This window comes from Astyanax mexicanus, chromosome 7 (assembly GCF_023375975.1).
Source record: "Astyanax mexicanus isolate ESR-SI-001 chromosome 7, AstMex3_surface, whole genome shotgun sequence".
Taxonomy (NCBI): Eukaryota; Metazoa; Chordata; class Actinopteri; order Characiformes; family Acestrorhamphidae; genus Astyanax; species Astyanax mexicanus.
The window spans coordinates 30,961,088-30,978,748 of record NC_064414.1 but is presented as its reverse complement, the minus strand read 5'-3'; the positions used below and the strand labels follow the sequence as shown (position 1 = coordinate 30,978,748).

Genomic DNA, 17,661 nt, shown 5'->3' with positions numbered 1-17,661 from the left:
GGATGAGGGTTTATGGAAATAGCATTTGGAGGATGACAGGAAGTCCAGGCCTCTGTGCAGCTGTGACAGCTACAAACGTACAGGCTGACATATGTTTCCGTAATCACCAGGCCTCTGTGCTCTTCAAGCAACAATTAGCTCAGTAGTAGCAGCATAAAAGTCAGACTCTGACAACAGCCTTTATTGGTTGGGTTTTAGCATTATCTATCATTAGATGTTTTACTTATTTTATTCTTTTACATTTTATAATTTTATTATTTTATCATGTTCATAACAGGGATTCAAACCAGATCGTTCCATATTATAAAACTACTGGACCATTCTGAGCCCCCTTAGTATCTTACATTTGGTCCTAAAAAAGGCCTACCATATTTTATGGACAATAGGGTGCACCCAATTATAAGGTGCATTATTAATAAATGTCTATTTTCCGGTCTATTTTCATAAAAAAAGGTGCACAGGATTATAAGGTGCATTTTAAGCAACAATAGTAAGTGTCGCACAGTAATCTACACAGATTTCTCTCCTTAAAACTGTTTATTTGGGTATATTTTGAGTAAAGCGATTGTTTAGTTACAGTAAGCTTAAATTTCCAATATTTTCATCAGCATGGTTAGAAGCAGCGCTAGCCTTGGTTAGCACTAGTAAATGCTGCCCAACATTGCTACACTGAGAAACCCTGAGTGTTCCGGTAAGCCATAGAGCTATCAGCTAGCGGTTTGTCCCACGTAGCTTGTTTTAACACAGTAAACACGCAGGCTACAGGCGGATATACTCACCTCTGAATAGGGAAAGAGCTAGCGCTTAGCGTGGTTAATGCTAATACTGCTCCAGCCTGGAGAAACTTCACTGAAACTCCTTTATAATGCTGTACTTAAGTGGAGTGGCTTTACTGCTCCTCACAACCTGACTGGTAAAATGTATTTTTATACATAAGGCACACCGGATTATAAGGCGGGATTATATATGTGGGTGTTGATGCCTTGTCGAATGAATTCTCGGTACACATGACTTTAAAGTCCAGTATTTTACATTTCCTTTCTATGAGTACACTCGCCAAGGTTTAGGCTTACTCATAAGATAACACCTCATAACTTATACAATTGTGGATGTTCACAAGTGTCCCCTGGTGTGTCACTTCATTCGCAATTTACATACTGCTGTCCCATGACTTAAATATAGTAGTAAAATATAATAGTAAAATATTTGAAATTTGAATCTATCTATTAAGTCATTGCTTTAATTTGCCAAGATAGTTTAATTTCAGTCTGAGATAAGGATTCTTAGGGAAATTATTTGATATGTTTTTGTAAATCATTGAATTTCCTGTAAAGAAATCTAGGTTCTGTCTGATTCAGCCAGCAGATAAGTATCTTGGTTTGTGTCATCTGTCTGAGGTTTGTGGGGGAAACCAGAAAAATAATGATCTAACTGAATCGTTGAACTAAGAAAGTCATTTAAATGAAAGCAAATGATTGGTTTCAAGTACAAATGCAACTATAGTAGGGATACTCATCTTTTTCTATTCATCTTTTCTTTTTCTGTGAAAAACAAGTCATCCTATATTTATGTTCTGTGAACAACATTTAATTAGAGTACTTGTTTGTACAAGTTGATGCAAGTCCTATAGGTGACACTGCCTCCTGCCCTGTAATCACTCTTTACCTCTCCTCCAGTTCACTCACCCCTTTACCTTGAGGATCTCTGGATTGTACTTAAGCAGATCCATGCGTTAAATCTGCATCAAGTAAAATGTTGTAGCTGCATTTGTGGTGTTAATTTGATGGTATCGTTTTCTCAAAGCCAACTAAGGATGTTTGTATATATTTATCACTCTTTCGTAGACACTTATCACACTTGAATTCAATTCATTCTACTAGCATCACTTACTAACATCAGCACGAAGCCTAACCTAATGCTAATTCTAATGATGATTCTGTTGAGAATAGACTTAAACAGTTAAAAAAAAATCTGTAAAAAAATGTGGATATTCTCAAATACACAATAATACAGAGATCTTTGCATTATAGTAACTAAACAAAGGAATTTATTTGTTCCTATTAACTGCTTCTTTTCTATAATAATGTGTAATATTGTCACTGCTGTGGTGACCTACGGCCTTGTGCCTACAACTGCAGCACAGCAGTGCCAATATTACATGTTATAGTCCTGCCTCTCGTGTATTGTTGCTTATCTAAACAAGTAAATCAATTATCTAGGCTTACCCTACAGGTAATTAACTGTAAATAACGACTTAAAGGATAACATTTTACATTATAAAACTGTACTTGATCATCAATAACATGATGAGTTGACCTCAAACTCTCATTCATCTCTGCCTGTTTTATGACTTAAGACATTTATTGGGATTTTTTAATAGTGTAAGAGCAGTTCTGCTTTGGTCGCTTTTAGGTCATTGTTACTTTATCTTTGTTACATTATCTTTGCCCTTCCTGTATTGTATAAACAATTACACCTGTGTCTCCACCCTGTGGGGCCACTCACATATTTGCACTGGAATAGAATACTATCATGAGGTCATAGAGCCCCCAGCAGAGCCCCACTTGAATTTCAAAATGTCTTGTCAGTGAACTTTTACAAACTGTCCTTTGATTGCCATCTTCGTCAGGATGTTCTTTACGCAACATCTTTTTGTTGAGCAAAAGTAAGACCCCCTACTATAGTTTAAAACACAGAAAACACACAAAACGATCCAAAGCAGCATGAACTGTCCCTCTGCATGCTCTTCAAAGCCAGTGTTACATAACCAGCTGAAATGTTCAGTGTCAAACCTGGGGAGATAGAAGCGTTTAGAGTCCAAGACCAACACGACACCCTGGAAAAATAGTTCTGGAAGTTTCCAAGTAAACACAGATTTTGCCAACGTTTCCTCCTTGTGCACACAGTTTATCTCGATGGGGTTCTGGAGAACAAACAGGTCCGTCTGAGCTCAGACTGCAGGTGACAGATCTCACCATCACACTTCTGACTTTTCAGAACTGTGTTCTCATCTCTCTGTGAATGGATCTTTTCCTCCCTTAAAGAAACATCAGAATCAACAAAGAAAAGAAACCAGAGAAAATCAGTGACCAAAACACTAAATTGCTTACAGACTAAAAAATATGTCAATGTTAAATTACTGAACTTTCAGACAAGAATTAATGACCTTAAGAATCTACTGTATATCAAGTTAGTAAGATAAAAAATATATATACCAATGGAAGTCAAATAGATGTGATTAAATATTCTAATGTATGATTAGAATATTTTTTTAATACATACAGTAATGGATTTTTAATAGCGTACTCTATTCTTCTATCCATGGTAATGATATGCACCTAATTAGTATAGTAGTATAATATTCCAGCAATTGTTTGCCACTGTTTACCACCAGGTTACATAGAAATGAAGTAAGAGATAAGCAATCATATTGGATTGTTATTTACTTTAAGAGTTCCAACATTTTCTCTCACATTAAACTGGATGGTTTACCACAAAAAGTTCTAAAATGATATATTGCAAAATCAAGATGCAAAATCAGACAATAAAACAAAATATGGTACCACTTTTAAATAAGGCTCCTTTACAAAGGGTTTATAAATAGTTTATAAAGGAGTTTATTAATGGTTATTAATTAGGTTAAAAACCATTAATAAGCAGTTACAACAGGACAATAGGAAGGGCAACAGTGGCCTGCCATGTACTGGATAGTGATTCCACATTCGCTTATACTGTTAAACCTCTAGATGCTATTACTAGATGCTTATCTTACTTTGTCTTTTCCATCAGTCATCATTAAGATTTTTGTTAATAAATGTAAGAATTTAACTATATTAACATATTAAATGACTAAACTGACTTTGTATATTATTTTACTAGATATGTTAAAGTCATTGTTACTTTCTATTTATGTGTTTATTAAGAGTTTATTAATGTTTTTTAATTATTTAAAACTTAATTTATATCCATTATTAAACTACCTATAAACTCTTCATAAACCCTTTAAAAAGGAGCCTTATTTTAAAGTGGCAGCCTAAATACTACCAAAATGTATTCAGTGTACAACAAAAACAAGGAAAGACGTTCTGGTGGAAATGTATGAATAAACTGAAATGGGCAAATCTGCATTTTGTAGCTCTCTGTCTAAAGTCATAACAATTCAGTTAAAACAAATATCTATAAAAGTGCATTAAATATAAACACCTCTATATATTTACTAAAGAACCTATAAAAATTGTATGATTTATATTGTGGCGTGGAAGAGGAAGGAAGACCTGTGAGACTCGTGCTGAATGCTCAACAGCTCCTTTATTGAACCTGCTTGCCACTCACTTACAGTCTTTAACAAGACTAGGAGAGCTAAAATCATACCCACAGAGCTCAAATAACCCAAAGGCCACCAACCCAGCTGTGTGTCTCCCAGATGGCAGATCCAGAGTGGTGCCCACCCTCTCTGCATAACCCCTCCCAAGGGAGATGCCCCACCCCTGTCATCCTCGCACACAGGAGAACAGAAACATGCCTGCATGCAGCCACACACACAACCCAGAGCCGCCACAATATAATGAAATATAAGAAAATATACTAAGAGAATACCTCAAGATACTTGCTTAGTTTATGATCACTTACCACATCATTTGATGAACAATATAATACATTGCATTGTCTTTTTGGCATCTGTGATTGTTTTTTGTGATTATAGACAGAAAAAGAAGAAAAAGAGACCACCAATTACACACCCAAAAGATATAGCCACGCACCAATATATGAAATACATTATGTATAACTGAGCAATATACCGTATGCTTTGTTATGTTAATACAGTGCTGCCTGAGGTCCCGAAGGTCACCAGCATCTAATATTGACAGTTAGTCTTGTAACTTATATCTAGTTTCTCAAATCTTCTGATTTTCTGAATCTTTTCAAGTCTTTGCAATTTTACATTGACGAAGGTTTTGTGAAAAAAAAACATAATTTTTATACACAGTTGGTGAACCTTTCGCTATATTTGCTTCTGAGAGACTCTGCCTTTCTAAAATGCTTTTTTTTACACACAGTCATTTAGGTTAGCAAATGTCTCCTTTCGTTTTTAGCAGTTTTCAGTGGCACTTACTTTTCTAGTTTTATGTTGCAGGCCTGAAATACAGGAATGGATAAAACATAAAATATATGTATGTATATATATATATATATATATATATATATATATATATATATATATATATATATATATATATATATGTTCATACTGTCTGCAATCTAATAAAAGTAACAGTAAATGTTAGAAACACTTTTGCATTTTCCATTCCATCTTAACTGAAACATGGACATATAGAACCTATTACCAGGTGGATTATATGATAACCCAGAGTGTTCACATGACTATATGTCTAATAATTAGATTTAGACTTTAAAAGGTGCAGGATGGAAGTCTTAAGCATTGTTAAAGGTTGTTAAACATAAGCAGTGCTTTCTCATTCACGCCCTAATCCTGTGCCTGAGGGCATTCCTGAGGCGCTCCTCTCTGTCTCCACTAATATCCTCACCTGTTGCTTACCAAAACAACAGTGTGAGTCAATAAGGCGTCAGGTGTCAAAAAAACAATACCGTGAATTCATCTGTCTGGAGAAATCCGATATATTTAAACTGTACTCTTATACACAGACGGATAAGTGACTATGTGTGGGGTTTTCTGTAAAACAATGAAGTGCTTCACAGAGAACTGCATTCATTTTCCAACAGATAACTTACTATTCCTCCTTCTAAACTGGTAACGAGAGGGAGTTTTTGAGAAAGGCAGTGATTGTAGCTCAGATGGCTGTAGTGTGTAGGTGTGGCTGAGTTCAATTTTTTTTATTTTGGCAAAGAACCCAGTGCTTGAATTATGACTGGAGTCAGATCATTTACTTGATCATCATTGAAGGCTTTTTGCAGTGTTTTAGGAATCAGTTTCTCATCTAGTTTAAATGACTATGTAGTATCAGTATCAGTAATCAGTAATATGTAATAGTGTGTGGAACTGGGGGATAAATATTTGTAGAACATTTAGGACATCTATAAAACATTTGTAGAAGTGATTTAGGATATAACATATGTTATTTCTATACTCTGCATTCTCTTAGTTAATTATATTATCAGCATGTAAATTAGCATGACCACTAAGCTGCATGGATGTTGTATGTCCTCCATTCCCATAATTGTTGCTCTCCATAGAAATATTTCCTTACCGTATTTTTCACACTATAAGGCGCACTTAAAATCCCTTAATTTTCCCCAAAATCGACAGAGCCCCTTTTAATCCAGTGCATCTTATGTATGAATTACAGTTCATACATTAGTTTCAGTGAAGTTTCTCGAACACCGGGGCTGGAGTAGCATTAGCATTAGCTGCTAACCGCTATTTCCCTGTTCAGAGGTGAGTATTATTGGCCTGTAGTCTGTTCCTACCCCCGGCTATCACTGCTGGAGTAGTTAGCCGCTAATGCTAATGCAAATGTAAAGAAACGAAAGCGCTTTACTCACCCAAAGAGAGTAGAGAGAAATCTGTGTAGATTAACATCCAACGCTCGTTTGATGTAAAAATAAAGTATTTTTAATTACAGTTTTGTTTACTTAGCTTAGCTTTACTTGACTTAGTTAACTAATTCCCCCCCACCACCACCACCACCACCCAGCAGTGAGACCTGCTGAATTAGAAGTTGTCCCTTAAAAAGCAATTTATAATCCAGTGTGCCTTATGTATCAAAAATAGACCAGAAAATAGACATTTATTGATAGTTTAATGTTATTATTAATTTTAATATTGAATGGTAATATAAATTTGAATATTAATATTGTTTAATATGCCATCTTGCAGCGACCTAAAGAACTAACATCCAGTCAGCTACATGGTTCTATGCATTATATTAGGCTACTTTAGACTGTCTTGTCTTGTTTTATACTTACTATAACATGCCAAAAGTCAATGATCAACAGAAGGTAAATTGATTATGCAGTGTTATCTCAGTGGACAACTTTGGAACGCCCACATCTGTTTACGCTGTAATGTTTTATCTTGTGAATGAGGTTGTACACTGGCCAACATGCTCATGGCAAGGCAGTGTGCATTATTGCATTGAGTTTAAACGAGGTCTGATAGTGGTTGCCAAACGGATAAGAAACTGAAGAAACTGAACTGAAGTTGTGTGGGCAGTTAACACTACCTCAATGAATAGGTAGCTGGTAATGATCATAACTGGCGGCATCTGGCTACAATTATTCACATTCAGTCCATATTTAATGAAAGATGCTCCACATATATCCTATATGCAGGTCAGTACAGCATTCTGGGACATTAATGGGATGTGGCAAAAGTCATGAGACAATATACTACTTCTTAAATGTCAGGACACAGTTGTTTTGTATAGTTACATTGCAGAAACCTAGCATGTACTGTAAAAATGTAATTTAAAGTGATTTATAATAGTTAGTTGTTTGTTTCATTGTTTATTAAATTATACAATACACATGTAACCTGATTACAGACTTGCAGGAAACTTTTTCTTCTAATTTCCACTGAAAAGAAACTCAGAAGATACTCAGATATTCCTTTTTACTGCTCCTCTATTTCAAAGAAAGCCCCCACCCTCCTCCCTGTTCTGTTCTCCTGCACGTTTCTCCTCCCTCCCCTTCTTGCTCAGCCACCCCTCCTCCCAGCTGCTGAGTGCTGGAGCTGGAGGCCGGCACTCGCATTCTCCTCACTGAGTGCGCTGGAGACTGACACTCACTATCACACACTCTCTCCTGCAGACAAGAAAGCACAGGGGCTTATACACAGTCAGACAGGTAGATACACAGACAGACGGGTTATTAGAAATTTGGGAAATTAACCAATATGTCTCAATGGAGCAGTTCTTCTTGTTGGGCCATTTACCTCAGATTTTCCTAAGATACTGAGCACCTAAAGCAGAGGAAATATCTTCAACAAGACATGAGGAGCATCTAAGTCGGTCTTCTTCAGCAAGGAGTTTTCCTCCCTTCCATCACTGAAGGCTGCTGGAACACACAGTTGTGGACTTTCCAAGATGAGCCTGAAAAAGCGAAAACCCGGTGTGGCCTTCAGCTGGCATAAGTCATTTGCCATCCTTGCCCCATGGAGAAAAGGTTAGCACTTGAGTACATACTCTGCCCTTCTGTTTTCTGTTTACACAGGATCACGTTACCTCTCATTGTCAGCTGCGTACAACACCTGGATTTGTTGCTGTAGGTAGCAATTTGTCTGGCTGAGGTGTTTAATTGCTATTTAGGAAGCCAACTCCAGCTTAGTACCTAATTAACCCCTTTAAGTCTGAGTTTATTATTGAGTTGTGAATCCTTACGCAGAAACTATTGTGAATTTTGTGGAACAGTTTGATTTACCATAACTTATGGAGTCCCACAGGGTTCTCTTTGAGGACCTATGAAATTTCTGTTTTGTTTTTTTAACAGTGATGTTGTTAGGAAAGAGAAGGAGTTAAGCCTTAACTTCTTCTATTGTCATAAACATACAGCAGATACTTTATGATACTGTGTTTTTTTTAATGTACCAATTTTTTAAAGGCCTATTTGTGTTAAATGTTTCATATGGTACATATTTCACTGTTTACATGCTTTGTTCACTGTGTAGACATATGATTTCTACATTAGAACTAACCTCAGACTCTTTACAGATTTACTTTGTTGTAGTTGTGAAACCACCAGTGAATAAGAAACAATTAAATGAGATGCTTTAGACAAAGCAAGTGGTTTAACTGCTTTTAATGAGTGAGAAATCTCTTTTTATAGAGCATGTGTTGTTAATGCAAATCCCAGGAACAACATTTGGCATAGCTTTTATGGCAAACAGTCTGAAGCATCAGCATCCGAGGCTGTAAGAAAGTAAAACATTTATTTTGGAATATAAATATTTTTGGAAATTAATTAAATTCTTAAATAGTGGTTCTATAAAACATGCCACAGAAAAAAAAACTCATTTGGTTCCTTGAGAAACTATAAAGTGCGAATAACCTTATAATTAGAAAAATACCTTTTATATCAGGTAAAGGTTTGTTTTTGATCCTTAAAAGGTTCCTCACATCTCCAGAAGCACTTGTTTTTGGTTCTTTAGCCCCATAAACTCAGTTCATATGTCCTCACAGCAGGTCTCTCCAAATGAACATCAGTTTCATAGACCCTAAAATAGAGCCCTGTGGGACTCCACAACATATGCTCATCTGTTCCCCCCCAAAATTAAAGTAGTTTATATTTCTGTATGACTAATAATAGAACAGAACAATAAACCTAGGTTTAAACTTTAAACTGAAAAAAAAAATGTTTGAATTATACACTTCTCCAAAAAAAATATGATCAAAAGAATGATTATATGTAATGCATAATGATAAATATGTAATAATTATTGTCCAAAAATGAATGAAGTTTTATCATGACAGACTGCTTTACATTACGTACAGGTTCTTTAGACATTTAGAAAAGCTCATATTATTAACCAGTATTAACCACAATCAATCTACAACAAGTTTCCGGCTAATATATGGCCTTAAACATCTCCATACCAGCACACAGAGCAACACAGTCAACTAAAACCTTGTTGATCTGATCTGATTAAAGCAGTTCATGCAGCTGTTGAGTTGTGTTTCTTCATTTTTTAGATGTTTGCATGTTTCTCTCTATCAAGAGACCTCTTGCAAGATCAAGTCAGATATTTTGCACATTTCAGTGTAAGCTTCCTCTGGGTCTTCAGTTTGTTTGCACTTCTTAAAAAGGAAGGCATTTATTATTGTGAAAATTTATTGTGAAAATACATAATTCCACTTTGACAAAAAGATTGCATTGTTAGTCTTGGCTGACTAAGGTTAGTGAAGAAAGCTAAAGCATTATGTAAACAGTTGCACAGTGTGTAGAGATTTATTGTGAATTTATCAATGACCCCTTTGTCTCAAATAACTTGATTGATATACTGATTTACGAGGCAGTTGAATACCAGTTATTGCTGGTGTACTGTTGGTCTGAGAGTGCATCATCGCTGAAGTGTGAGAAGTGTTCAGCTCCAGGCTAAACACGCATTAGAAAACTAAGTGACATCAGATGTGGATGCTTGAGAGATGACAGCTCCAAACACTGCGACCTCTATTCTGTTCCAGTAAATATCTGACTCATAACTAGAACCAGGCAGAGCAGAACTCGGCTGGATTCTTAATATACTGGTCCGGGCTGAAGGTGCAGGCTGACACACGTGACTCAGGTGTTCAGGAATTTGAGCACAAAAGACCCCCGCCCTAAGGCTAATGAGAGTGCACGTGTCGTCATTCTGTGGTGAAATGGAAATAGATAGCTGGTGATTTTGCCTATGGTCATTAGTTTCTTTAGGAGATGTTCCTTGTGAGAGGCTTCTCTGGTGTCTTTTGTTCAGTCATCAGGGTGTAAAATTCTTTCTTTTTTTTAACCTTCTTTTAAACTGTGTTTTAACTCTTTCAGTTTCAAAGGGTAAATGGATCTGCATTCTAATGTCAAAGTAATTTCTGAATAACATGTAATGTTTTCTCATTGATAAGTTATTTTATTTTCAGATAATATACATTACAACTTATCTCACAGTTTAAAAAAAAATTGATTATGGAATGTTGTCTTGTATACAGCTTTTTGATTGGACGCAGGTTTTTTTTAAAATACACTTTACTAAAATCAGGAGCAAATTTTGCATGCCTATCTTATGTATTCTGCTCGACTGATACTCACAATTTCAGGCAAGCCCTCTCAGAACAAATTTACAGTTGTTTTGAACCGTACTTGTTTTTTTTTCTTCATTTTATTTGCATTCATTTTCGCACATGCCCAAGGCATAGAGTTTCTGTGTCCCAGCTCTAGTCCACAGCCATGCAGACCCACACTCATCTATTTGTTGTTTTCTCATCCCTTATTCCTCCTAATCAGTTCCATTCATTTGAGTTAAAAACAATGGCCTAGAGTTTCATTTGCCTGACAACCACCAAACCTCATGTACTTTCTCAGGGCAGTTTCCTTAGTTCTAATTTACAGCCATACTGATCTGCACTCATCTGTATCTTGTTTTTTCATCCTTCGTTCTAACCATTCTGTGTTTTATTTAGAAAATGCTCTTTTCAAGCTGTATTGCACTTATCTTCCTGGGGTAACCCTTTGATGTTTGTGTTGGTGAACGGCCTAAAAACCATCAGAATGCACTTTTATGTTCAAATTTTTACATTTACAAATTTGTCCATGTAAATGACCTCTGTGATGCTAGGTTGACTTATTTTGCGTCCCTGTATTAGTCTCAGCAGTAGTCTGGGTTGAGCAACTTGACATAACATGAATGTACAGCTCTAGAAAAAATTAAGAGACCACTTCAGTTTCTAAATCAGTTTCTCTGATTTTGCTATTTATAGGTATATGTTTGAGTAAAATGAACATTGTTGTTTTATTCTATAAACTACAGACAAACATTTCTTCCAAATTCCAAAAAAAATATATTGTCATTTAGAGAAAATACAGTTTTAAGAGTTCTGAAGTCAATGTTTGGTGGAATATCCCTGGCTTTTAATCACAGTTTTCATGCAATTTTTTTATATGTTCTCCTCCACCAGTCTGACACACTGCTTTTGGGTAACTTTATGCCACTCCTGGTGCAAAAATTCAAGCAGTTTAGCTTGGTTTGATGGCTTGTGATCATCCATCTTTCTCTTAATTATATTCCAGTGGTTTTCAATTTGGTAAAATCAAAGAAACCCATCATGTTTATTTTTTCAGAGCTGTAAATTGGCAAACTAAAGCTCTATAGGCACATTAAACTGATTGACTTTTATAAAATCTCAAAAACCATCATTTCAAAACACCAGCTACATTTCCCCAGGTGGATTTACTTCATGACTTTTTGAAGTTATATTGAACTTGAATATATTTAATGGTGTTAATCCATCTGAAAAAATCTATAATGGATTTCCAGCTCCTGCACATTCTTCTCTTATCCAAATGGCGTCAGATAATGAAAGACCGGCTTCTCCAGCTCACACTGATAATGTGTCTCTGGAAAGGCTCCTTAGGATTCCCATCCCAGCCTTGGAGGAGGCAGAGAGAGTGAGAGAGTGAGGGGAAATACTCCATTATCGCGCTGAGAGACAGACAGGCGGTGGTGCTGAGCGTCTGCTGTGTTTGGTGGAGGGTTGAGGGGGGGAAGGAAGGTGTGCGGCTGTATTTCACACCTCATCAAACGTCACGTCTGCTCCTTGTCACCTGAAGTGAGGAGTTTATCAGCCCGCTCTAAAGTCAAAGCTTCGTCTGAATTTCACTCTGGGGTGATGAATCATGTTGGCATTTTAAAACTGTTTCAATTGGACTGTGCTGGTTAATGATTTTTTGGAGGAATAGATTCTTTACTTTTGTCATTTTTGAATGAAAAACCTGAAGTTCTTAAAACATATCTACTAATCCACTAAAAGTAAAGTATTTTTTTTATGTTGTTAGCTAGGGATGGGCGATATAGTCCTAAAATAATATCACAAAATTTGCAGGGTATTTGTGCTCTAACAATATATTGATGATATGACTAAAATGTAAAAAAATATTTTGTTCATTTCAGGAATTTGCTACTAAGTTTTATTTCATGTTAGTTTAACATTTTCAAACATTCAGTAGAAAAAAAGTCAGTAAATCAGTAAACATTTGGCTATTTTGTAAGCAACAGTAATAAAACAAGACTCCAAGATTTTGTATAAAATATAAATAATTAAACTTAAAAATATGTGATGTAACAAAAAACTACCATAATACTCTAAAGTTTATAATATTTAGTGCATTTTATACAATTATCCAAAAAATACCCTTTAAAGCTTCTCAGTAAATAAAAAACAAATACAAAAATACAGAACTTCTATTATCACGCTATCAATGTTTTATCATTTAAAAAGTCATATGATCATATACCAATCTAATCTTTTTGTTCTCTTTATGAAGAACATCAAACATCAAATAACAATAAACATCAAAAAATTTGTGAATTTGTGTCCAACTATTTGTATCAACAATCAGTGCTGGACACATTACAAACACATATCTGGATCATGTACTAAACGAATGAAAAGCTGAAAGCTTTGAAAATCCAGAAAAAACAGCTGATATGCAAGATTGAACCTAATGGTTTACAGCTCTCGGACCTGTGCTAGTTTATTATGGCCACCCATAGTGGTTGCAGACTTCTGTCCTTTTCTTGAGCTCTTTTTTTTTTTTTAACAAAAATAGCAGACCTGTCCTGGCCTGCCTCTGACCCCTCGCCACCCAGGATTTTAGGACCTCAGAGTCTTAACCTTACTTCTGTCTGCAGAAACCTGTGGTTTGCATACGTCTTTCTAACATTTTTGACCTTTTAAAAGTTAAATAAAACTTAACTTGATAAAGGATTTAAAAATATATATTTAAGAAAGCTATACAAATATCTTTATTCTACAGATTTAAAATTTAATCATAAATGGTTCTTAAGGAAGCCATATTTGGTTCTTCCATGTCTTCCGTGCTCAAAGAACACTTTGTAGTGCCAATATTTTCAGCAGTGTATTCTAGTGTTTACTATTTAAAGTGCTTTCCTAAAGATATCTCCCAAACTTGCCAAACGTTTGTCTTGACTTCCTTCAGGGGGTTTAAGTCTTAATTGGAGGGCAGGGAGGTCAGATCCAACCCCAAACCCTGCTGTAATTTACACCCTGCCTTTAGGCAAGCTTTCCATCAGCATTCACCTCAAGAGCCAGAATCCCTCTAGGTCAGACTACTTCACCCAGGACTACGTATAATCTCTCTCTTTATCATGCTCATCACTGCCACTCAGAACTAAATCTGCAGACCATGAGCTTTTTACTGCGTGTGGGAAGAATGCACCATGTTCCCATGGCTTTTGAGGAGGTTCTTTCTCAAGACTGCAAGAAATATATTGCAAGACATATAGTATGAAACTTTTGTAGAAACACCTATACAAAAAACATAAACTAAAATAAATTCTACAAAAATATCTTCACTGTAAAAATGAAAAAGTAGAGAAAAGTACATTTCAAGGCAACTTGTAATAGATCTTCGAGTTTTGAGGTAAACTCAAATTTCTATGTGTAGGGGTGTAAAAAATATCAATATCATAATGTATCGTATTGTAATATACAGCTCTAAATCAGTTTCTCTATTTTTGCTATCTATAGGTATATGTTTGATTACAACAAACATTATTGTTTTATTCTCTAAACTACAGACAACATTTCTCCCAAATTCCAAATAAAATATGGTCATTTAGAGCATTTATTTGCAGAAAATGAGAAATGGCTGAAATAACCATAAAAATTAATTAACAAAATATTTGGTGGAATAATCCTGGTTTTTAATCACAGTTTTCATGCATCTTGGCATGTTCTCCTCCACCAGTCTTACACACTGCTTTTGGATAACTTTATGCCACTCCTGGTGCAAAAATTCAAGCGGTTTGACGGCTTATGATCATCAATCTTCCTCTTGACTATATTCCAGAGGTTTTCAATTTGGTAAAATCAAAGAAACTCAAAATTTTTAAGTGGTCTCTTATTTTTTTCGAGAGTTGTATCTTTATGCGATATTGTATCGGTTTTAAAACCACAGTACCGATATTTATTTGATTTTACATATTTGTTTACATGTAAAGATTTGTGATTTTAATGTGGTTCATGTAATGTTGTGTTTAAACCCTGACTGCTAGGTTGCTGTGTGTAACACTGTTATGATTACAAAAAAGTGAGCTTTTCTTTTATTATTTCAGATATTCAGATTTTATAAATATAATAGTGTGTTTTTTACACTTTAGACTTTTTTTATCCAAAGTTTGATATAAACAATCACAATATGTTGCCTTGATCACAGTATTGTAATATATCGCAATATATTAAATTGTAACCCCTGTATTGATCTTGTCAATACACATTGATACTCCTAAGCTGTTGCAAGTACTAATTTTTAGTTCAGATAATTTATTTGTATAAAATTCTGAAATATTAAGTTTAAGAGTTCCATACAAAGATTGTGTCAACTTATGTTGTGTTCAAATAATTTATCTTATATATGCACTGATTAAATCATGTAAAAAAGACAAAAAAAGTGTATTGCACACAACATCAACTGTATATTACTAAAATAGCACAGCCACCTTAGTTAGAGTTATTTGTTGTGAAGCATGAATATGAGAGAGATGATTCAATCCAATATCAGGTAAAAACTCCTAGGTCAAAATAAACATGTGCAAAGTGTTTGACATGACCTCAACTATAAATTGCATATTTTGCCAAAAACAAGTCAAATTAAATTAAGAAGCTCAATTTCAAGTCCTGTTCAAGTGTTGAAATGTTTGTAAAAAAAAAAAAACTACCTTCTAATAATTTAATTTTGTTAGTTTGACCCTCAAACTCACTTCACTCTTTTGTTGCCTGTCTTTAAACAATCCACCATCATGAGTTGATGACCTCACACCTTAACCATCTGTAACGTATCATTAAATCTAGTTACAGACTTTCTGTAAATAATGTGTGATGAAATAAGTACTCTTTCCCAAGCATGACTGGATTCAGGTACGTCAGTTATTTGTTGAGTGTTTCTGGAGGTAACACCTGTCCAGTCCAACCGCAAAACAGATGGCAGTATTGTAGACTCAGACAGGGCTGGTCTGATTACACAGTCGCATAAAGACAGCGTTCCGATCAGCGTAAAAGTAATGTCAGTCAGGCTAATGAAAGTCTATCTATCTTTAATTTACCACCAAACACCAGCAATTAAAGCTTCAATTCTCAAAAGCACTAAGTAATGCCGATTATCTCATCTCAACCCGCAAATTCCTCTGGTTTGAAATGTTTTCATTAGTAGTCATCCAATCATTCCTGCACTCTTAATCAGTAGAATGAGCCAGAGAATGCAAATAATTGAGAAAGCATGTTTGGATCGGAGTATTTTCACGTTACTCAAGGGGAGGTTCTTCGAGATTCCTTTAAAACACCAGCCACGCTGTCCTTCTGGGGCATATCAGTGTCCCAGCATTCCTAATCACTGCTGAAGTTGAAAAACCAAAACCAGAAGTCTCTGTAACTCCTGAACTCTTGAGTGAGGACTGAGGACTGTTTTATCAGCTTAGAAATGTGAGGCATTTGCCAGCAGTACACAGAGAAAAAAAATTCCCCAGTCCTGTTCCCCCGAAGCAAAACAACTGCTCCAGGTGGGACATTTGAAAAATGTACTGCTTCACTGCTTCAACTGAAAAAAAGCCAAATGTTGGATTGGACAATAAGCTCGGAGCTGTACACAAGACACAAGTTTTTCAGTGTGTTGAAATGTAGGAGAGAATGTAAACATGGTTATCTCGAAATATTTGCCAGGCTTTTGGGGATTCTGATGCTTTCGAAATAATTCCCTCGCAGACGTAAAACCTCCAGGGTGATAAGAAGTGGAAAAATGTGGGTCTCAATCTCAGCCAACAATGGCATTAACCTGCTTTTTTGCTTGTTTGTATTTTTAATGCATTCATACTCCGGCGCACACAGGAACTCGGCATTACTCACATTCCTGCCTGCCAGGGGCTGGACCAAGGGTCTGTTTGATCTCTCTGTACCGTCAGCCAGGTCTCAGAGATGTTAATTGAAAACCCAGAGGGACTACCATGCAGATTGCTTTCTCCTAGAGAGAGCGGCACCGAAAAATGCTCCGCCATCAGCAGTTCTGTACTTTCGGCTGGTGTTCCCCTCATGCTTGCTTCGTGAGGATCTGGCTGAGCAGACCTTTCCAATTGACCCCTTAAAGGGAATTAGCTACTTCATTTCTGGGGCCTCAGTTTCAGGAATCCAATTACTGCATGTTTGACTGTGCGTTATCCGTTCCACTTGTTTACAGTCTGATTATCAGTGTTTTAAATAACTATGGGACTCAATTTTCCTCAGATCATCCTCTTCCCTGGTGCTTTGACCTTCCCAATTAGTTTATCTTGCTTCACAGTACGAAATCTGACAGTACCCATTACGCTCTGAGTGATAACACCAGATTTAGCAGAGCATGACATGATAAGGCCAATTATAGGATTACCACAGCCTCTCTGACACAAAATACTCATGAGCAGTAGTACCTTTCAGAAATTCTTACAGTAGTTTCTACCAGTGGAAGATTTGCTATTTTGCCTTTTTTAAAATTAAAGACCTAAACATCTCATCATATATCTGCTGCATTAATTCTCATCATACTAAGCTCTGTCCAAGTAGCTATACACTTATAGTTATTCTTCTAGGATAAACCGAAGCAAATCAAGCAAATCAAACTAGACTTGAAAGTAAAGGGCTTTCAACTCCAACATCAACAAAAGGAAATTCTATCTAGATGACTACAATCCTAACGCTAAAGTCATTAAAGTCCACTTTTCCACAGTCGATGATGTAAGCTAAGTAATTGTAGACACAACGAACCTGTGGAAGAAATGCTGTAAAAAATGCTGTTATTCTGATTTTTACTGCAGTGTAATCATTTCCCTGTGTTTTTAATACCTTCCAAAACACACAATGTGATTGTCTTCAACCAAAACACATATTAAATAGCACAGTCTTCAGAGCAAGAAATAGAAATACTTTCCACATGTCACATGTGGCTTAAAGACGT

General features: G+C 35.8%; 1 protein-coding gene across 1 annotated transcript in view; it reads left to right on the top strand.

Annotated features, from left to right (window-relative positions):
* Positions 1-7,701: 7,701 nt before the first annotated feature.
* Positions 7,702-17,661, top strand: part of si:ch211-250c4.3 (uncharacterized protein LOC100535981 homolog) — a 44,180-nt gene continuing 34,220 nt past the window's right edge. Inside the window, exon 1 of the mRNA XM_007240360.4 lies at positions 7,702-8,142. Within this exon, the coding sequence (XP_007240422.2) occupies positions 8,064-8,142 (79 nt within the window). The 5' untranslated portion in view covers positions 7,702-8,063. The remainder of the gene's footprint in view (positions 8,143-17,661) is intronic.